Source organism: Terrapene carolina, unplaced genomic scaffold (assembly GCF_002925995.2).
Source record: "Terrapene carolina triunguis isolate 2854851 unplaced genomic scaffold, T_m_triunguis-2.0 Scaffold67, whole genome shotgun sequence".
In the NCBI taxonomy this organism is placed as follows: domain Eukaryota; kingdom Metazoa; phylum Chordata; order Testudines; family Emydidae; genus Terrapene; species Terrapene triunguis.
Genome location: NW_020664418.1, coordinates 35,133,272 through 35,153,235, shown reverse-complemented (window position 1 = coordinate 35,153,235; position 19,964 = coordinate 35,133,272). Strand labels below are relative to the sequence as shown.

Sequence of the window (19,964 nt, the reverse complement as noted above, 5' to 3'; positions counted from 1 at the left end):
AATGCAAATTTTGTATTATTACTCACTTCAGTGTCACTATCTATGGAAAGGAAGAACTTAAACAGGAAAGTGAATGAGTATTTATGGCAAATTGAATGCGACTTACCACAATTTCTATTCCTGGCCTTTTCCTTATTCCAACAAAACTAAACAAAATGCAACAATATTTCTCAATCTGCAATTTTGAGCATAAAACATTTTAGAATTCTTTATAGGGTAAAATTTATAATTCAGATAAGGAAACTCTTCTCTTTTTACATTTTGTTTGCCTTGTAATATTCATTTACTATTTGAGAAATGTACCAGATAGGCAGCACTGCAAATCTTTTATTCAGTAATACAACTTCCGCCATATCGTTATGACATTGTTACTAAACCCTGACCTGCAGGAATACCTCTGTGGGTGAGAAGGTACCAGTAATTCAGTCTCCATGTCCATTCAATCTTTGGCTTCTTTTCTGAGTTTCCCAAAAGTGCAGCTGGTTAGTGCCAATTGCAATGATGTTATTTGTGGACACCCAAATCTTGAAGTAATAGATTGGCAATGCCAGCTCACCATATATGGTTAGAAGAATTGTCAAAGGGTAACAAATTTTAATCATTATACAGATGGGCTGGATTCAAACTAGAGACTTGGATGTGAAACACTTTCTCTCTTGATTGCCTAAGCCAGTATATCTCAACCGGGATCAAGCTTTTGTTTTGTTTTTGTTTTTTGGGGGGTGGGGATTTCAAGCAGGGCTGGCTTAAGGGGGTAGGAAGCAGGGAAATTGCCTGGGGCTGCATAAAGCTAATTTACATGTTTCAGCCCTGCGCAGGGCTGAAGCCCTGTGGCCCAAGGAGGGACTGGAGCCCCACATCCCCTGGGGCTGATGGTAAGGGGTCACAATTTTTTCTGGTAGTGGGGGTCACAACATTTTTTTGAAAGTCCAAAGGGAGTAGCCAGCACAAAAATGTTGAGAATCACTGGCCTAAGCTCTGAAGTCTTCCAAAATATTCTCCATGTACTGAAAAGAATGAAACTTCAAAGAACTTTATCTAAACTCCTTTTGGACTGTGCAGATACAAGCACATTCATACCAAGTTCTTCTCCTTGCAGGTCCCCTGAAGTTCCATAATACTTTCGTTACCATTTTTGCTGCAAGGCTGAGAGAATTCTGTTGTATTTGTCCCTTGATGATTTTTTGCCTGGAGAACTCCCTAAAACCTCAAAATATCCTGCCCTACCAACTTATTTGTGGTAAGTCATTGGGTTTCAATAGCACTTAACTACATTTGCTATTCATTTTACTACGTAAATCTTACTGTTGAGTTGTGAATATTCCCAACAAGTTTTTCCAATAAATATGAAAAGACTGAAAAGACTTCCAACCCTGAGGTTGAGGGACCAGGACTGGGACAGGAGACAGAGAAGCCTACCTATCTATCTACCTACCTATCTATTGTACATATGAGATAAGAACGGAATAGAAAATGTCACTTTTATATCTTCTCATACCTCTTGCTCTTTGTTTCCTCTTATTTCCCCACATCCCTCATCTACCTTTTATTCCTCAATCAATTTTTAAAGGACATTTGTTAATCCATGTCATTAAGCACTAAAGATTATTTTAAAAGAAATGAAGTGGAAAAGAAGAGGAGAGGGAAATCAGCATGGACATTATTTAAGGTTTTTCCATGTTGCATGCAGAATTCTGTAGTTCGAGCTGTCAATATAGAGGAACAAGGGCCATGGTTATATGTACCATAAGCACGATTACATATTACTCTTCCCATTGAAAATGTTATTGAGCAATCCCCCAGCACCTAATGTATTGCTCCCACTTTTCCGCTATTTAACTTAAGTTATGTATTTTAATGTAGAGTGCTTGTTGTTTTCATTACATGATATCATGTTATCAGCAAAAAATATCACGCATATACCTTTCTTACCACCAATGGCAACAGCACTTCCTTTTGCCAACACTGGAACAAGTCCTGGCAAATTTGAGCTTCTGGCACTTCTGGGAGAGGTGACTAGGGACCCTTTACTTCTGTTAACAAAATTGCAAAACAATAACACACGCAGACAAAGTTCCAGTTACCTTTTGGTTTGCAACATGGTACTGGCACGATGCACTCTTCTTTTATGTGTAGCTTAAGTTGTGGATTACAGCCCCCGACATGCTGGCCACGATGGTCAATACACAATACCACTCGGTAACGTAAGCCTCGGCCACAGGTCACCGTGCACTAAGGGAGACAATACAATAACATTACTCCACAGATTCTTTTAAAAATATTTTTCAAAAATATTGCCATTCCTAAATATGAATTTGGAAGCTTTAAGTCCTTACCCAAAGCCCACTGAAGTAAAGTGGAGTCTTTCCATTGACTTCAGTGGGCGTGGCATCAGGCCTTAAGTGAAAACTTTAAGTGAAAACTATAATAGCTGTTCCATCAGATTTCAGATAAATGTTATTTAAATATAACCTTGCATTGCCAAGTGACTAAAGGATATTAATGATGGCTACTGATGGACAAACCTCTAAAGATGTGTGTGTGGGGGGGGATGTCTTCCTGGGTTCTGCAAAGCTTATCTGAACAGCTACAGTCTATAACGGAACTGGGAATCTACTGAGAATAAGCTCTCTCATGACATGTTTAGTGGTTTTTGGTTTAATTTGGGTCAGAAAAAACATCAGAATGCTTCTCCAACTGCATTTCAGTGATCTTATTTGGATGAACTTAGGAAACATAGAAGTGTTATCTGTCCATGTCAGATAACCAGAGCCAACATAATTTGGCTCTATATTCCTGTTACTATAATGAAAGGTAAGAAGAATGCTAGGAAAATCATCCATACAGATACCTCTCAATCCCCAAACAGCCATGTTCTTGGCAAATTATCCACAGTGGAGGATTAAATCCAGAGGTGAAAGTAAGCCGGTCAGGTCCGGTGTACTGGGGCAGCTTCCCCAAGGCCCGGCAATTTAAAAGGGCTCAGGGCTCCCGGCAGTGGCCGGAGCCCCGAGCCCTTTAAATCGCCACCAGAGCCCCAGGGTAGTGGCAGCAGCCGGGAGGACCTGGCCCCAGTCCCGCCCCTTCCGCCTGAAGCCCGCCTCTTCCAGTTGAGCCGCCCCCCCACCTTGCTCAGGACCCCAGCCGCCCTGCGTACCGGTAAGTCCCTTAAGTTACTTTCACCCCTGATTACATCTATCAAGAAATGGGAGACAAAAGTCCTGATTTTTAAAGAGCTTCTCACTCTGATTTTGTGGCTATAATTTTGCCTCCACATAAAGTTGCAAGCACAGTTCTGCAGGCAAAAGAAAATGTGCATGCATTTTATTCCACAGAGATATCTTACATCATGAATTGTAAGCTAAATCAGGTAGACAAATATCTACGGCTAAGTGCTACAAAATGTGCTGGCAATTATTTTTGTCCACAATTATATGACTGCACACAATTAGAGGCTGCCTTTCAAAATTAAGTACAAATAATTTTTCAACTTACCTGAGACCATTCCATAGCTACCCACTTAGGACAATCGAATAGATTACAGGTTTGCATGACCTTGGGCTTGGGGGCATACATGCATTTCCATTCCTCTACTTGCAGTATCTCTCCATGTATGGTCTCCTCTACACAAACAAAGCTCCTCCTCTGAATTCCACCTCCACAGGAAACAGAACATGCAGTCCAAGGATTATGCTCCCAGCTAGGGGGAAAAAACAACCAAATCCCAAACACATTAAAAATAATGCCATCTATAAAGCATAGCAAAACATTGAACCCAATCTTACTTCCATTGAGGTCAATGGAAATTTTGCCACAGACTTCTAAAGGGAGCAGAATCAGGTCTATTTTCTGACATTTGTACAAAAATCTATATAGAATCAGAAACATATTGTGCCTTTGTTTCAGGCTGTCTGTCTGCTATGTGCCAAAATGAACACACAAATAAATGGACTAAAGTGCCCAGGTAAGTTTCCTGAAGTGTTTGGAATAACCTGATTCTCTTGTATACATTTTGAGGAGTTAAAGCAGGAATACAATATATTCGATTATTTGAATAATGTCTAGAATGAATCAACATAATGAAAAAGCAACAGAGGGTCCTGTGGCACCTTTAAGACTAACAGAAGTATTGGAGCATAAGCTTTCATGGGTGAATGCCCACTTCATCAGATGCAAGCCTGATGAAGTGGGCATTCACCCACGAAAGCTTATGCTCCAATACTTCTGTTGGTCTTAAAGGTGCCACAGGACCCTCTGTTGCTTTTTACAGATTCAGACTAACACGGCTACCCCTCTGATACTTGACAACATAATGAAGTGTGTTCCATGCTTAGGCTACTACTTTACATGACTATATATAATTTTTCATCATTATTATTTGGTTAGCACCAACAATGTGCTTGAGGCTGCATAAAAATAAAAGCCCCTGCTCTGAAAAGCTTACAGCCCCAGATATAAACATACTGAAGATCAAACTTGCTGTGACATCTGAAGTGGGGATGACAGTAAAGTTATACATTTTCAGGGGCTTTATTTCATATTCTAAGCACAAACCACACATTTAGGCATCTACTCTTTCACAAAAGACAGTAAATAAATATTGAAGACATACTCAAGGATCTTCCTGATGTAAGTGTATCATTCACAATTACAAACTACAAGGCCTCTATCCTGGGCTCCTCCTTTGGTTCTCACACAGCCCTACTCAATCCCTCATTGCCCCATCCACCTGCCCCCACAAAGAAACCTGGGGAAATAGTTGGGTCCTGCACCTGGTCTTAAAAGCTCGTCACATCTTAGCTTTGGCAAATCAAGGCAGGAAGTGAGTAAGACGACTTTACTATAGCCAGTCTAAAACCTTTAAATATTACAATTGCAGTGGCTCAGAAAAGAACTGTGAAAAAAATTACATCATTTATGAATGTTAGACTCAGCAAGTATAGCAATATCCCACCTAAATCAATTCATCAAGAGTAATATAGGTTTTGTAAAGGAAGTCATAATATCAGAGTAGATGGAGCAGAAGCCTATAAATCAAAGGCAGACGTCAGTAAGTACTACCTACTCCCTATGATACAGAAGGTAACTCAAGAATACTTCCTATTTTAAATAATTCATTAAGCTGTCTACAAGAAACATATCAATCATGTTCAAACACTATAGCACAGAGTCAATTTTAAACATACAAAAACCTCCTTTGAACTTTAAACGTAGGATATATGCTCAAAAGCAGACAACATATAGCTGACTGACTCAATACTCATTTCATATTACCAGAGAAAAAGGCATTTAAAAAGTCACAGTTATACTTTTCACTATTTTACCTAAACAAATGGCCAGTGTTAAAATCAACTCATTTTCTTTGAAAATATCAGGAACTAAAGAGCAATTAGCTGTTCAATGAGTTAGCAGCTCATGGATTCATATGTGTAAGGCTGACTGTACTAGATGTAATACTACTCTTCGAAGTGTTTATAGCATAAAGTTTTATAGTTGTTTTTCTTTATCTCATCAGTTTCGAACACACTCCAGTTCCCATATTCCCATGAGCATTTTCAAGATGGAGTGAGGTCCAGGGCTACTGGGGGGAGGAGGGGAAGTGTCGTGGGCAGGCAGTTAAGGAGACACTTTCCAGAACCCGCAACTGTCAAGGGATCCTCAACAGTCCAACAAGTCTGAGATATATGGAGGTGTTCCAAAAGCCTTAAAAGAAAATTTTTATCCTGGGAAATTTTTCTGTTTATTTCAAAGATCTCCATCTGTAGAAATATTTCAGTAGGACGTTTACAGCTCCAGCCGCAAGAGAACTCTTTCAAGAGCCTGCAGTGTACATCGTGACTTTCCCACAACTTCCTCATTTGAATGAGAAAATGGTGGTGAATGCCACAGGATTGCAAAGCAGCCCTGCACGTGGCCTTTGTGTTACATGGGAGGTGACGGCTGCTCAAGAAGAGCGAGCTCGTAAAGCTTTGGTGAAGAGCATCTACAGCACTTTGTTTTATGCCTGTTATGTGTGAACAGCCATGCTCAGCACTTGAACAGGTAAAAAGCAGAATTAATGTGGAGTATCTGCAACAACTTTACAGCCAATAAGCGCAGAGTGTATATATGCTAGAATTGCTGCAGTATTTAGCTCCTGACTGGGCCACATTCACCAGAATGTGCAAAGTGGCCAGGTGTTTCCACCACTGCCTCTTCTAGTTCTGTTAGAGAAGGGCAGCTTTCCTCTCCCACTGAAGGCTAGAGCAGCAATACATTGAATCAGCCTGCCTTGTTCTCGCCCCTTCCTTAGTCAATGCCACCAACTTTTGGGTGTGTGCTGGCTGGTCTCTGAGTGGATGGGGTGATCGTGACTGCTTTAGACCAACAAAACCAACACAGCCCCCAGTGAGCTTTCACACATGGGGATCAGGCCAGTATCTGCTGGCACAGACATGGAGCCCTTATCTGCAGTTCTTAATGCTTGCAATGAGAGCAGTTGTCCATGACTTCACCCTCCTTATGATCTCCTTTACCATGGACAGTGCTGTACAGACTCTACAGGCACAGTACAGCACAGAAGGGAAACTAAACCTTAATTCCAACTGGTTTCCTGAACCACTCAGAACACGAAGCATTGATATAAAGAAATTGTGTTGAGGTCAACACAGAGAAATCTGCAGAGTCTGGCAGCAGAAGGAAAAGAGGAAAGGGGAAAGATAGGAGCAGGATAATTGCAAAACTCCAGTACTAAGCCACAGGAGAAAACATCTCCACCTATCTGACAAAGCCAAAAAACATCAAAGAGCAGCATATCTTCAGCTGTGTAAATTGTCAAGTCAATGGAGCTATGATAATTTATGCGAGTTGATGGAATCCAAGGAGTTCCACTCCGTCGAGTGAGTCTACAAGTTCACTCTTCTCCCACCATATTCTGTTCATTCAGAAAAATATATTTTTAATTTTAGTTTTTCATTAAACTGGCCAGATCCTCAGATGGTGTAAATCTGCTTACCGCCACTGACTACACTGATTTAAACCAGCTGCAGATCTGACCCACTGTTTTTAAATTGAAGTCCCTAACTTCTTTATAAAAAGAAAACCATCTAGCACGTTTCAGAGAAGCATTAAATTAATTTTCTGACTGTCTCCGGTGAAAAAATGTTCTCAAACCACTTAGGTAACGAAGAAGCACAGAAAATTCCATATCTGCAAAGTATTAAATCAGTGTGTATATGAACAAGCAGCATGTAGGAATAAACAACAAAAAGAATAGAAGAGAAATATATTTTAACAAGCAAAGACTTCATTCCCAGAGTGCCCATTACATGAATAGTTACACTGAATGCACACATTTTTTATTAATCCAACCAAAATATACCTTCACAGAAAAGAATGAATAAATACATGCATTTTAGAGAAATTTTGACAGACTATTACTTCTGCACTAAACAGTTATGCACTTAACAGGTTTTTACAGCAGTAACAGAGGGCCCAATCCTGGAACACTTTACTTAGGAATAGTTCCATTCAAGCCACTCACATGTACAGTGTTTGCAGGATTGAGCCCAGGATTTACTCTCTTCAGTATAACTTGGAAGATCAACTACTACGATAGTATGCAAAGACAGTAGATAATGTTCTAAGCTATACAGTGATTTGAGTCTTTGTATCTGAATATTAAATTCCCACAGAAATCTCATTCTAATGCTGACCTACATGTTATAGTCCCCATACATACCGAGGAAGAGGCTGGAAGTGATCGTAGGGCATGATTTCTTTAAATCCATCACTGTCAATAAAATAAATATGGCATCATTATTTCTCATATCCTAGATGTTATTTGCTCTACATGTTATGCACAATCATATTTAAAAGTGAACAAATCCCACCATGAGATCAGGAAATGTGAGACCAATTACAGGATCTTCCTGTGGAACAAGATGGCCCATTATGTACCCATCATTTCTGAAGCTGCTGGAAACACTCGGTGTATAAACTCCTTAATTCATTCCACAAAAATGGAAAAAGCAATTTCTCCTCAAAAGGAAATGAATGACTACTAAACAGTTCTACGTAATCCTCCTATGTGCGACTCCTCCCAGGTTGTGCCACTTCCCCGGGATGCACAGTCATTTCTTAACAAAGAACTGGACACCACAGAGAAATCTGTAATGAAGGGATCTGTGGAAGGCGCATGCAACTGAAATAATTCATGATAAGGGTTCAATCTATGGAGATGCTGAGCACTTCCTGGAAGGTGCTCAGCACCCTCAACTGCTGCTTACTTGAATTACAGAAGTTGCTCAGCACCTAGCAGGAGTAGGCTCCGAGATTAAGGGAAGGTCTATTCCTCAGGTCTGCAAGGAGAAGTGAAATATGACATTATTTCCCCTCACCCCCTGGTCTGTCTTTGTAGGGTAAATCTGTATAGCAAGAGCTCATAATTTCTACTTTCCTACCTGTTGTGCTCCCGTCCCAGCATTGTAATATTCCACAGTTTTTTCACATAAACTGTATTAAAGTCTTGCCATTCTGTCTATCAACTGGCATTTTAGAAAAGAGCTTTTAAAGTCTGTGCATCTATACTTAGTAGAGGTCACCATCAATGATTATGTTTAACACGGATTAAAGGAAATGGACAGTTTAGCTATAGGAAATTAAATCCATTCAGAGTGTTTCCTCCTCTTCTTATATATAACTCTAGTCCAGCCAGATGGCATATTAATGTGAGGTTCTGGGACTTGACACTGTGAGGTATTTTAAGATACTTCAGCACAGCCAGGAAACCTCACCAGACAATCCAAAAGTAAGTTAGTTTTAAATACCACTGAGCAATTCAATACAGTTTATGTCTACTGTAGCCTTTATAATTTGGCAATAATATTCGGTGGTATTTGGACCAGAAGTATTTTTATTTGAACTGATTTTTTTCTGACTCTCTTGTAACTTTAAAAAAATCCCCCCAAAACTTTAAATATTATGTGACCAATTGTAGAGTGAAAATGGTGAATGAAATTTTTATACCAGACAGATGGACAAACCAGGATAAACCATGTGCAAGAACTTTATGCTGAATGAGGAATGGAGCTACTACCTGCCTTTAATGAGAAATCCTGAATAACGTATGACAGCATCGATAAATCCAAAAGCAGACATACAGTCCCTCATGTTCACATAATCCTACAAAATGTATGCACTGGTGCCATAGGGTATGTTTACACTGCAATCAGGAGGCACAAGTACAGCCTGTGTAGACATATCCAAGCTAGCTTTGATTAAGGCAGCTTGCTAAAAATAGAGATGTAGCTGCAGTGGCCCAGGCTAGCCATGTGAGTACAATTTCACCTGGGACCATAGGCACATACTTGGGGTGGCTGGCCCGTACTGTTGTTTGTGCCACAACAGCCATATTGCTACGTTTAGTGAGTTAGTTCAACCAAAGCTAGCTTGAATATTTCTACATGTGCTGTTCTGATGGCAGGGTAGACATAGCCATAGTGCTCTCCAAGAAATCTGCAGCAAAGGTAGGCCACAAACAAAAACAAATGGACTATTGAAACCATCTCTGTACATAGCAAGTTGTCATTCTATTGTATAAGATTGAGGAAGTGCTACAAGCCTGTTTGTGTTGGTGCCAACTGCCAGACTTTCTTTAATGTCCTGAGCAATTAAGATTAAACAGCCTTAAGATCAAAGTTTGTCAAAAGTCAAATAAATATGGTTATTTGCTCCTTAGTAACTAAAAATACCATCCCACTTACATATTTGTCATACAGACCTAGAAGGACAGGGATCCATGTTGCATTCCTTTAGTTTAGGCTTTGGTTTCTTATTTTCTGGGTAGTAGTGACAGTAGTGATCAGGAACAACTCGCTTCAAACGAATATCCACACATTCAGCGGAGTTAAGCTGATAACCTAACATGGGAGCAAAAGATGAACATGCTAATGCTTGTGATGAAGGGAGATAAATTCAAACGGCTTTCTTTTCTCAAATACTGAACTATACATCCAGTTAAATGCAGTGATTTTTGTGTTGTTGTTGTTTTAGTAAGGAGATGCTTTACTCAGACATATAGGGCCAGGTCTTCACCTGGTATAAGTCAGCAACTGAAGTCAAGGAAGTTATATTAATTAACATCAACTGAGAGTCTGGCCCTTTGTTCTGGTAGTGTTTTAGGAAGACACTAAAAATAACAAAATTTTAACAGATGCAGTTATACACCTACTGGGACACCTCACCTATCACTTTCTTGAGGTGCACAATCGGATGGCCGTGTTGTACGTCCACATTTATAAAACCCACACAGAAGGGTTTACTGAGTGCACTACTGAGAGGTCTATTAGGTGGTCATGTGTGGTAAGAAAAATACTTAAAACAGAAAGCCAGAGGAATTGAAGATGAGGTCCAAAGACAGTGTTAAGTTAAACTTTAGAAAACCAAGAAATATTTTCAAGAACATTCTTAGTTAAAGAGCCAAGAAAAGAAAACCGGAAGTAACTACTTGGTGCAAATATCTGCATAAAAGGACTCGTTAACAAAAGAGATCTGAGATTAATAAACCACTAGGTTGCTTTCTTGGCTAAGAAAAAAAAGGCTTATTCACAGGAATTGTCTTTCACTGAAACAGAGAAGACAAGAAGGATGTTCTGGCATGTGCTAAAAAAAGAAAAGGGAAGAAACCACAAGAATGAAAATCCAAATGGAGTCAATAATAGCATAACTGTGTCTACTGAAAATGCTAAAGTATCATATATCAATAGCTTCACTTATGTGTCTCTTGGCTGATCCAAAGTGTCATCATGCATGAGAGTGATAACCATAAAGAAAAACTAAGCAGTTCCAGCACCGTAAGCATGCATGTGCCAGTTCTTGTGAGCACCCAGCAGACCCAGAAGAATTACCAGTTGCAAACAAAATTCAGGTTTTTAAAACTTTCCTTTTTATTTGTATTTGATTGTATTCGATGAGCCACTCTCAACCACACCTCTCCTCTCTGCACTCCCAAGCCTCTCCCTAACCCACACAAAGATTACAGAACTGGATATGGAGTGATCCAACTGAGAAATGATATACTGGTGAAGCAGCTGATTCTAATTTTTTGTTGTGTGGAACTTTTTCTATCTGAAAGGTCTGAGTCATTTTAGTGCTGGTGAAAGAGCTCAGACGGCATCTGGAGACCAAATCTTCTATGAGATAATAGGTTCAGGCTGGGCAGCAGCAGTGCAAATTTCCGCAGTAACATACAGTCCTCAACACTGCTTCTATCTGGGGTCCGTGTGTAGCTTAGTCTCCAGGCTCATTTATTTACTGGTCTTTCTCTCAGGACTGCCAACAAGAACACCAAGCTTTGTTGATAAAGATGGTGATTTCCTAATATGGACATCCATCCACAAGGAATTGCACTGAAGCTACCAACTAATTTCAAAGAGAATAAGCAGCCATCAGATGGTAATAATTTTCAAGACAACACTGTCTTAGATTGGATTTGAGCCATCAACCTAGAAGGGAAGGTGTCCATTGAGCTATCCAGTGTTTGCAATGCTCACAATAAAAATTATTATACTGTACACTTCTTCCCCGGTGAGGAACATAAAGGAAAAACACTTAGGCTTGCAATTCTACTTCTTGGACGATACCATCCCACAGGATTACCATTCACATTTCCAATGAGAGTCATGTCTCAGAGGGCCAAAAATCTTCAGAGATAGAGGAGTTTCCCACCATGACTCCGGCTAGAGGCATGGGACATAGGAATAGTAATCGTGAGTGTACGTTATTTCCATTTTTATGGTAGGGAAACTGAGGCACAAAGAGATGTGAATGGTTTGAGACAGCTGGGAAGAGAACCAGACTCTTCACTTGACAAGGCGCTCTTATTTTTTTAAAAACAAACACACATGAGCCATTCTTTGAAAAACAGCATTTTAATAGGTCCTGCAATAGTGGGGTAATTATTTAGATTATTTTGCTTTTTTTAGTCTACATGAATAATACTAGTGTGTTCTCTAAGAGAATGAGTAAACGAGCATTATCATCAGACTCCCCCTAGAGAACTTCCGTGTCAGATGAATCTGCATCGGTGTAAAGCAGGTATAGGCAGTATAATCATTTCCTATGCCAACTGCTTCTCCAACCACCACCTCTGCATCAGGAGAAGATGGGACATCACAAGTGCAGGGCTGAGGCAGGAGGGGGGTACGGTGGAACTGAGCTGCACTATCTTAATCCCCTGGTTGTATAAACTCTAGAGTTTAAACCAGCAGTGGAAGTTGGAGTAGGCCCCCTGCTGGTCTGACTTTTGCCAGGACCAACCAGCTGGGGTTCAGAGTGCCCTACGGGGGTCACTGCAGCTACCACTGTCTACCTCATCCACTTGTAGTGGAGAATCAGGGGCAAAGCAAATAAAATTGTAGTCAAGTGAATAAGCTTTAAAAGTGGATCTTAAACACTATGCCATTTCTTTTGCATCACTCCATTTCTATCCCTTACTCTTTCCTCTTTCCCAGCTTTTTATTGTCTATGATGTTCCTGTCTTTCCAGGTGGCTCCACTAGAAACTCTGATGTTACCTTTGACCCTCAACTTCCTTTCTCCATACACATTTCTCATGTTGCTAAATATTAGAAATTTCATCTTCTAAACACTTCACATAGCCACAAGTTTCATACTTTTGATACAGCAAAAATACTGCCCATGTGCTTAGGAACTTACCTCTATTTCTGCAAAGATGAGCAGGGCCGGCTCTGGCTTTTTTGCCGCCCCAGGCAAAAAAGCCTCCGGCCGCCCTCACCCCCCCCACTGCGGGGGGGGGGAGGGCGAGTGAGCCCCGGCGGGGGCTCCGCTCTCCCCCCGGTGGCCGGGGGGAGGGCGCCGGGGGGGAGGGCGGCCGGAGCCCTGGGCAGAGGCCGGCGCGCCGCGCCGCCCCCCTCCAGGTGCTGCCCCAAGCACAAGCTTGGTGGGCTGGTGCCTGGAGCCGGCCCTGAAGATGGGTATGCTAGTTTGTCAAAAATCCTCTCTTTGGCCACTTCACTTGGTCCAATACCATGTACCAAGTCTACAATTTTTTGCCTCATTGTTCACCTACCTCATCTCTCTTTTCTTCACTCCACTGACTTTCCTATCTATTAGCACTGCTCTAACATTCTCACTCTAACATTTAAATCTATAGCCAGAAATGCCTCCTTCCTCCCTTCTCTCTCTTAATCTCTATCTTCCCATTTGATCTCTTTGTTCATCTTCCTGCGATCTTCAGACTGCAATCCATTCTTTCTCACTTCTAGCCCCACATCACTTGGACTCTCCCCTCTTTATTTTTCTGGATCTCTTTCTCATAAGGTAATTCATTAGATGTACACACTGACATTCGATAGTATGTAAAACAATAAAATATGACTAATATGTTTTAATTAACTGCAGATATTACCCTTGTACTCGGTCACTTATTTAGCTGACCAACCACTAACGTGCAAAGCAGCATAAACTTATTTAATTGATTTCAAAAACAACACTGTATGAAAATTATAAATCAGCCATTTATAATCCAGAGCTGTAAACACTCCTGAGCCACAGCCATTACTTACCTCCTCCACATGTTACAGTACACGGGAAGAACTCTGTCTGTCGCCATTGATGACTTATGGGTTGATAGAAAAAGAATTGAACCACACTGTCTTTTGGGGCAGTATACCTGGTCTAAAGAGATTTCCATTACAACACATTTGTATACTGTATGCCAATATTCATGACATTTCACAACATAACTCATATGTAATCATAATGCAGAGAGCTATATGGCAATAGGCAGGAAACCACACAGAAAACTGGAGCAATACAAACAGAAGTTTCTAATAATAAAACATTTGTATGTTGCCTTTTTCAAATTATTCTCCTGTAATTATGTAACAGTGCTGAGAAGTCCCTCTGGTGATTTTTCTTCCCTTGCTGGCAAAGCTCCTGGAAGTGCCCTGCTGCTTTATAACACTATAGGCTAAATTTTCAAAATTCCGTAGCGAATATATGGGTCTAGAACTTGAACTGAGTACAGGGCATACAGATTCATGTTCGGATAAGACATGGAGCAAATTGGATGTGCACACAATATCTGAGGTGTAAAATATTGTGCATTAGTGTATTTCTATGTCATGCAAAACCAATGGCCTGCATCGAAGTGGAGTTATGACACAGGATCATTTGGCTGTGGTGTTGTTGTAGCCGTATTGGTCCCAGGATATGAGAGAGAGACCTGAAGAAGAGTTCTGTGGTGCTTGAAACCCTGTCTCTTTCATGAACAGAAGTTGGTCCCATAAAAGATACTACCTTGTAAGATCATTTGTTTTCAATGGAAAAAACGATGAGTACCTTCCCTTGGGTACAGGCAAATTATTGATATTTTTGTGCACGTTTCATAGCTGCATATTGTCAGCCTGTAACCTGGGCAGATCAATAACTAATAACCAGGTGTGATCAGTACTTGGATGGGCAACTCCAAAGGGTACATCTATGCTTGATAAAAGACCCACGGCATGGCTGTGGGTGTCCTGCGTCAGCTGACTTGGGCTTGCAGGGCTCAGAGTGCGGGGCTATAAAACTGCACAAAGTGGGAGCCCGCACATCTACACTGCAATTTTTAGCCCACACTCGGCAAGCTCAAATCAGCTGACCCACGCTGTGAGAATTGGTATCGGGGTTTTTATTTCAATGTAAACATACCCTAAGGGAAACCTAGGGTGCTGCCGAAAGTGAGGCTGTTGATTCAGGAGGTGGCAATCTTCCCTTTGATTTAACACTGAACCAATGCTACATCATTTTGCCAGGGAGCATTGTAACACTATCCTTTGGATGAAATGTAAAACAGAGATCCTGGTTGCTTGGGTCAGTAATGATCCCATGGTGCTTTTCGCTACAGTAAGGCTGTTAGCCCAAGAGTCTGGCCAAATTACAGTTTGGCTAGTTATATTCTGCCCATCTAAATTACCTCAGCAGCTTTAATTAGACAGAATTTCTCCTTCTCTTTGCCTCCTAAATTCTGTTGTTGTGTTGCTGCATGCTGTAAAACAGCTTCCACTTTCTACCCTAAAGGAGGTGAAAGGACTTCTATATATAATTTGTACTGTACTTTGGTATCTTGGAGATGAAGTGTGGCCTATAAATGTAAGACATTATTTATAAATTAAAACATGACAGGCTCCAGTCATTCACTTTAGCTACCAAATGCTTCTCAGGCTGCATTAGAAAGATCAGAATGCTGAGTTCTATCTGGGCCCATATGCACACAGGAATAATACCCTCAGAATCTTCACAAAGAGATGAAAGTGTCAAGCTAATAGGAGTCAGGCTTTGTCACCAATGGTGAGAGCTAAATTATCTATACCCATGTTAGCAACACTCTTATTTGAAAAGTAGCTTTAAAAAAAATCACAATTTCTTTCTGCTGTCAAGGATGGAGGCCGGGAAATTTCAGTGCAGGGTCCCTGACTTCCCTTGCATGATCCACCAAAGACAGAGTTGAAAAATCTTCAGAGCCTGGGAGAAGGCACATCTTTCAGATTAGACATTTGTTTGATTATGGATGGTTCCTGGGGAAAATCTTATAATTTTTATGTTAGTGGATAGTTTAATGTAAACTGTTTGGTTTTTTTCAAGAGGTGCATATGCCATTGTGATTAGTGTGTAAAAAAAACATAGTAATAACAATAAAAATAATTGGAAGCCATAAATGAACTGTATTAAAGCTTAGTAATTTTGCTTCCCTCCTGGGAGTTACGTGTTATGCACATATAACTTTTGGCATCTTCTTCAAATAAAACATTATTTTAAACTCAGAAAGGCAGTTCATTCCTTATATATACTACCCAAAAGGGGAGAGAAAATTTTCAGGAACCAATTAACCAATGGCAACTTATACAGAAATTATTTGAGGGTGTAGTGAAAGAAAACAATTCAGGAAAAAAAAAACATTTTACAGTGTATCTTAAATTTGGAATGTTTTAATAATTAGGGAGACAAGGTGAGTGAGGTAATACCTTTTATTAACTTCACCCACCTTGTCTCGCTAATATCCTGGGATAAACATGGCTACAACACCACCGCATACCATTAATAATTAGGATAATTTACCTTGCAATTAACTCAACGTAGACAAGCATAGAGCTCAAACCACTATAGAGAGGAAATGTTTAGAAATGCTAATAACTTCCATTTTCAAAACGGGCAATTAAAATCAGAGTCCATGACTAAAAATACAGACTCATGTGTTTGAGCATACCAAATAAGAATGTACAAATAATGTGTGCGCAAATATGCATGTACATTTATCACCATCTTCATATTCCCCTGATTGAACCAATATTTACAATAAGGTATGCTTTCACCCAGTGCACAAATGCACATAGAATGTTCTTTACACACTTAGTTCCTGTAGGAAAAACCTTGCCCACACTCCTAAAAATGTAGTCTTTAATCTCCTGATTTGCACCTACCTGAACTTGTAAATCTGATGATCCTGGGAATCTTCAGACACAAAATTCAGTCTCTTAAGAGAATGAGGCTAGGATTGTTTCATATTATTTTGGGGAGGGGAAACTCACCTATCCTGGGGTTTCTTTATTAACTTGAAACTCATATCAGGATCACTGGAGGTTTTGTTAAGAGTTACAAACCTTTCCAGGGCTCTAACATGGCTTTGAAATGAAATCATGTGAATTTCACCAGTTTCAAGTGAATTTCACTTTGATAATTCAAGTTTATTCAAACTTTTAAATTTAAAACAAAAACTAAGATGTGTGCTCCCTTCTCTTCCCTTCACTTGTGAGATAAGCAGGTCCTAGAAAGCTAAAAAGATTAGCACCAACTAGCCTGCCTCTTCCAGTTCATCTCAATCTTGCCTTTCTGATATCTGTTGCACCATTCAATCCCCCCTTTTAATACACATATATCTACTTTTAAGATAGAACACTAAATTTACCACCAAAGTGAATGCCAGAACAAGTGTTTACAGCAGCTTATGCCATTGTAAATAATGGTGGAGATCCTTAGACATGGACAAGGTTCCTATAATGAGTGGAAGAAATTGGTTGCATCTTTCCTTGTGTGAAAACTGTGTAAAATCCTTCATGATTCTCAGTGGCTTATTCAAAGCTGATAAGGTTCTGACTCTGTAATCAATTCAGGTTTGTGCACACAGACTGCTGCACTTACGCAGACCTCCACTGAAGTCAATGGAAATGAGTACAAGAGTGTGCCCATATGGATCTGACTGATGTATCAAGGCCATAGTTCAGTGGTATATGCAGTGGTCCATTAGAACGTACATATAAAGAACAAGGGAATATACAAATTGCCTTGTAACTATGGCACAGTTTCATACACTTAAGTATAACATGTTCACTCTCCTTTACTTTAAATTCCAATATACTTCAAATATATTGGCAGACACAGCTTACAGCATGCCTAAACACATATCCTACCTTGATAATGAAATCTGCTCCCAGAGGTCCTTGAATCTTTATAGTTTCTCTATCTGAACTCTTCTGAAATTCAACAGTTGTGTTTTCTATGACAAATATTCCAGGGACATTAAAGCTGTGTTCTCCCTGGTCTCCCTGTAGTGTCTTTGACTCAATAACTAACAAAGAAAACATATAATTTAATTAGGTCAAACAGAGTATATTTTTTATTTTCAAGTAAGTCAGAAAGCAATTTGAACAAATCATGACTTGCAAGAAGTAGCAGGGTTTGTGCATAGGAAAACTGCATGAGCAGAGAACACTTCAGCTTTTGTATTGTAGGATGATATATACATTCATGAAGTAGTTTGCTCAGCATTCTTTGGACACAATAACTATCTGCCTGATCACACCTCTCTTTTACATGGGATATAAAGAGAAGTACTGTTAATACCATTTAACCCAAATCAATTGCCTCAATATTATGTATCAAGCAATAAATTCAGTAGGACAAACTGCAGGTGTTGATACACGCATTTATTTCTTGAAGTTCCCACTATCAATGGACAACCACCTCAATATCTTTTTATCCTTCTAAGCATCTGGAAGCCATAACGTAATTCTGAATATTTACTATGTTAACAAAGAGTTAGGCGAGTAGGGATGTCATATTCTTGGAATAGGTGATGATGAAAACCTTTCCATTGCTATTTTGCATTCCTTAGAAACAGAGTAGACTACAATTTCCAAAAGATAGAAAAAACTTTGTATGGGATAACCTCCCACATATTGACTGCCCTATGTTGTCCGAAACTGGATGAAGAAGATATTAAGGAAGGAAAACCTCTGGGCACTCCATAACATGGTATGTGCCCAGTGCTGAAAGGCAATATTGAATGCGTGCGTTGGAATGAGGGGTTGGTTACAGTCTTATTGAAGGGGTGTTTCGGAGTAAGGCATGGTCTACGCACAGATTTTGTACTGTATAACTATGTCGGTTATGGGAGTGATTTGTAATGAAATAGTTATACCAGAACAACCCCTAGCATTGATGCAGTTATACTAGTTTAAGGTGCCTTATATCAATAAAGTTTATTCCTCTTCCCATACAGGAATAGCTATATCAATGTAAGAACATTTATACCTTTAAAACTATGTCCACAAATGGGGAAGTTGTACTGCCTTAGAGATAACATTACAGTTAAAGTAGTACAACTTTTGTGTTTAGACAAGCCCCAAGAGATCAGACTGGAGGAATTAAGGGATCTCAGTCATTTCTCCCTACTATCTTTTTTTAAATGACTTTGGATTAATCACCTCTCATTTTTCTCTGTCCAAAGTGCCAACTTCTCTCCTTCACTCCCAACATTTTAAAGGATAAAGCAATTATTTTGCAACATAGAAATTTGTGTTTTTTCAAGAAATATGCATAGGACAATTAACGTTTGTAAACCACATTTTTGTCACATACTTGTACATTTGATGGAGTGCCTGTTTCTTTTCTTTAGGGACCTAAGTTTACTGGTGAAAGTAGGCCCTTAACCAGGCTAGAAGGGTCCTGACCAAAGCGTCTTTTCAGTCCAGTTATGACAGAGTAAAAGAAGTAGTCATAGGAAAGAGCAAATTGGTGGATACTGAATGTTTAAGGGAAAAGAAAAGGCAATTGTTTAATGATGAGTAACTGAATTTATATAATTCACTCCTCAGCACTCATGAGTTGGTTTATCAACCAACTGAATAATTAAGAGTATCAGCAGCAAAGGGACTATGGATCAGTGTAGCTGAGGAACTGGCTTTATAATCTCTGACACTGTATGGATTCTGTGAAGTGTCTCCCATAATGCCTTGTGAAGGTTCTACTAGAAGCCCAAGATAGAGTCTTACAAGATATCTAGGAAGAAGGCATTTGCAAAAATCTGGATGAGGTACAGTGGGCCAAATTCATCACTGGTCCACTGAAAGAGTGGAGTTAGAACAGGGAAGAATTTGGCTCACTACATCTAGGCAGCACTGGTTATTAGTTATTGGACTGCCCAGATCACAGGCAGGCTGACTATATGCAGCTATTAAAAGTAAAATAAAAATATTTGCTTAAGGGAGATAATTAATTTGTTAGATTTCTTTAAAAAGAATTGACATAATTTAAATAGCTTTTTGAGCCATTCTAAGTCTTAATGAGATAATAGAATCTGCCCTTTTGGGGATTTGGTGGACATGCAAACAAAACTTCAAGCCTTAATTTGAAATAGATGTTAAATTCTATGTTTACTTCGGGGGTTAGCAGATATATTTTATATGATAAAAATTAACTCTTTAAAATAATATTTTAAAAGGTCTCTTGGTGACAAGAGCTTATACCCTTCAAGAAGAGATGTAGTTTATATGGCACAGTAAATACACTAACCCTTCCCAATCTGGAGCCTTGGATTAAAATCCTGAATAAATCCCAAGAGGAAATGAGTGTGGAGAAATTAACCTACTCCTTAATTTACCTAGTTAAAAAAAAAAAACCCTATGATTCATAGCCATTTTCAGA

At 39.6% G+C, this 19,964-nt stretch overlaps 1 protein-coding gene across 3 annotated transcripts in view; it reads right to left on the bottom strand.

The window, feature by feature from the left end:
* Positions 1–19,964, bottom strand: part of ADAMTSL3 (ADAMTS like 3) — a 274,210-nt gene that overhangs the window by 76,115 nt on the left and 178,131 nt on the right. For all 3 annotated transcript variants that reach the window (XM_024202466.1, XM_024202467.1, XM_024202468.1), the window contains 6 exons: positions 17,450–17,607; positions 13,565–13,676; positions 9,761–9,899; positions 7,721–7,771; positions 3,496–3,700; positions 2,085–2,232 (listed from right to left, as the gene is read on the bottom strand). In XM_024202466.1, the coding sequence (XP_024058234.1) occupies positions 2,085–2,232; positions 3,496–3,700; positions 7,721–7,771; positions 9,761–9,899; positions 13,565–13,676; positions 17,450–17,607 (813 nt within the window). The remainder of the gene's footprint in view (positions 1–2,084; positions 2,233–3,495; positions 3,701–7,720; positions 7,772–9,760; positions 9,900–13,564; positions 13,677–17,449; positions 17,608–19,964) is intronic.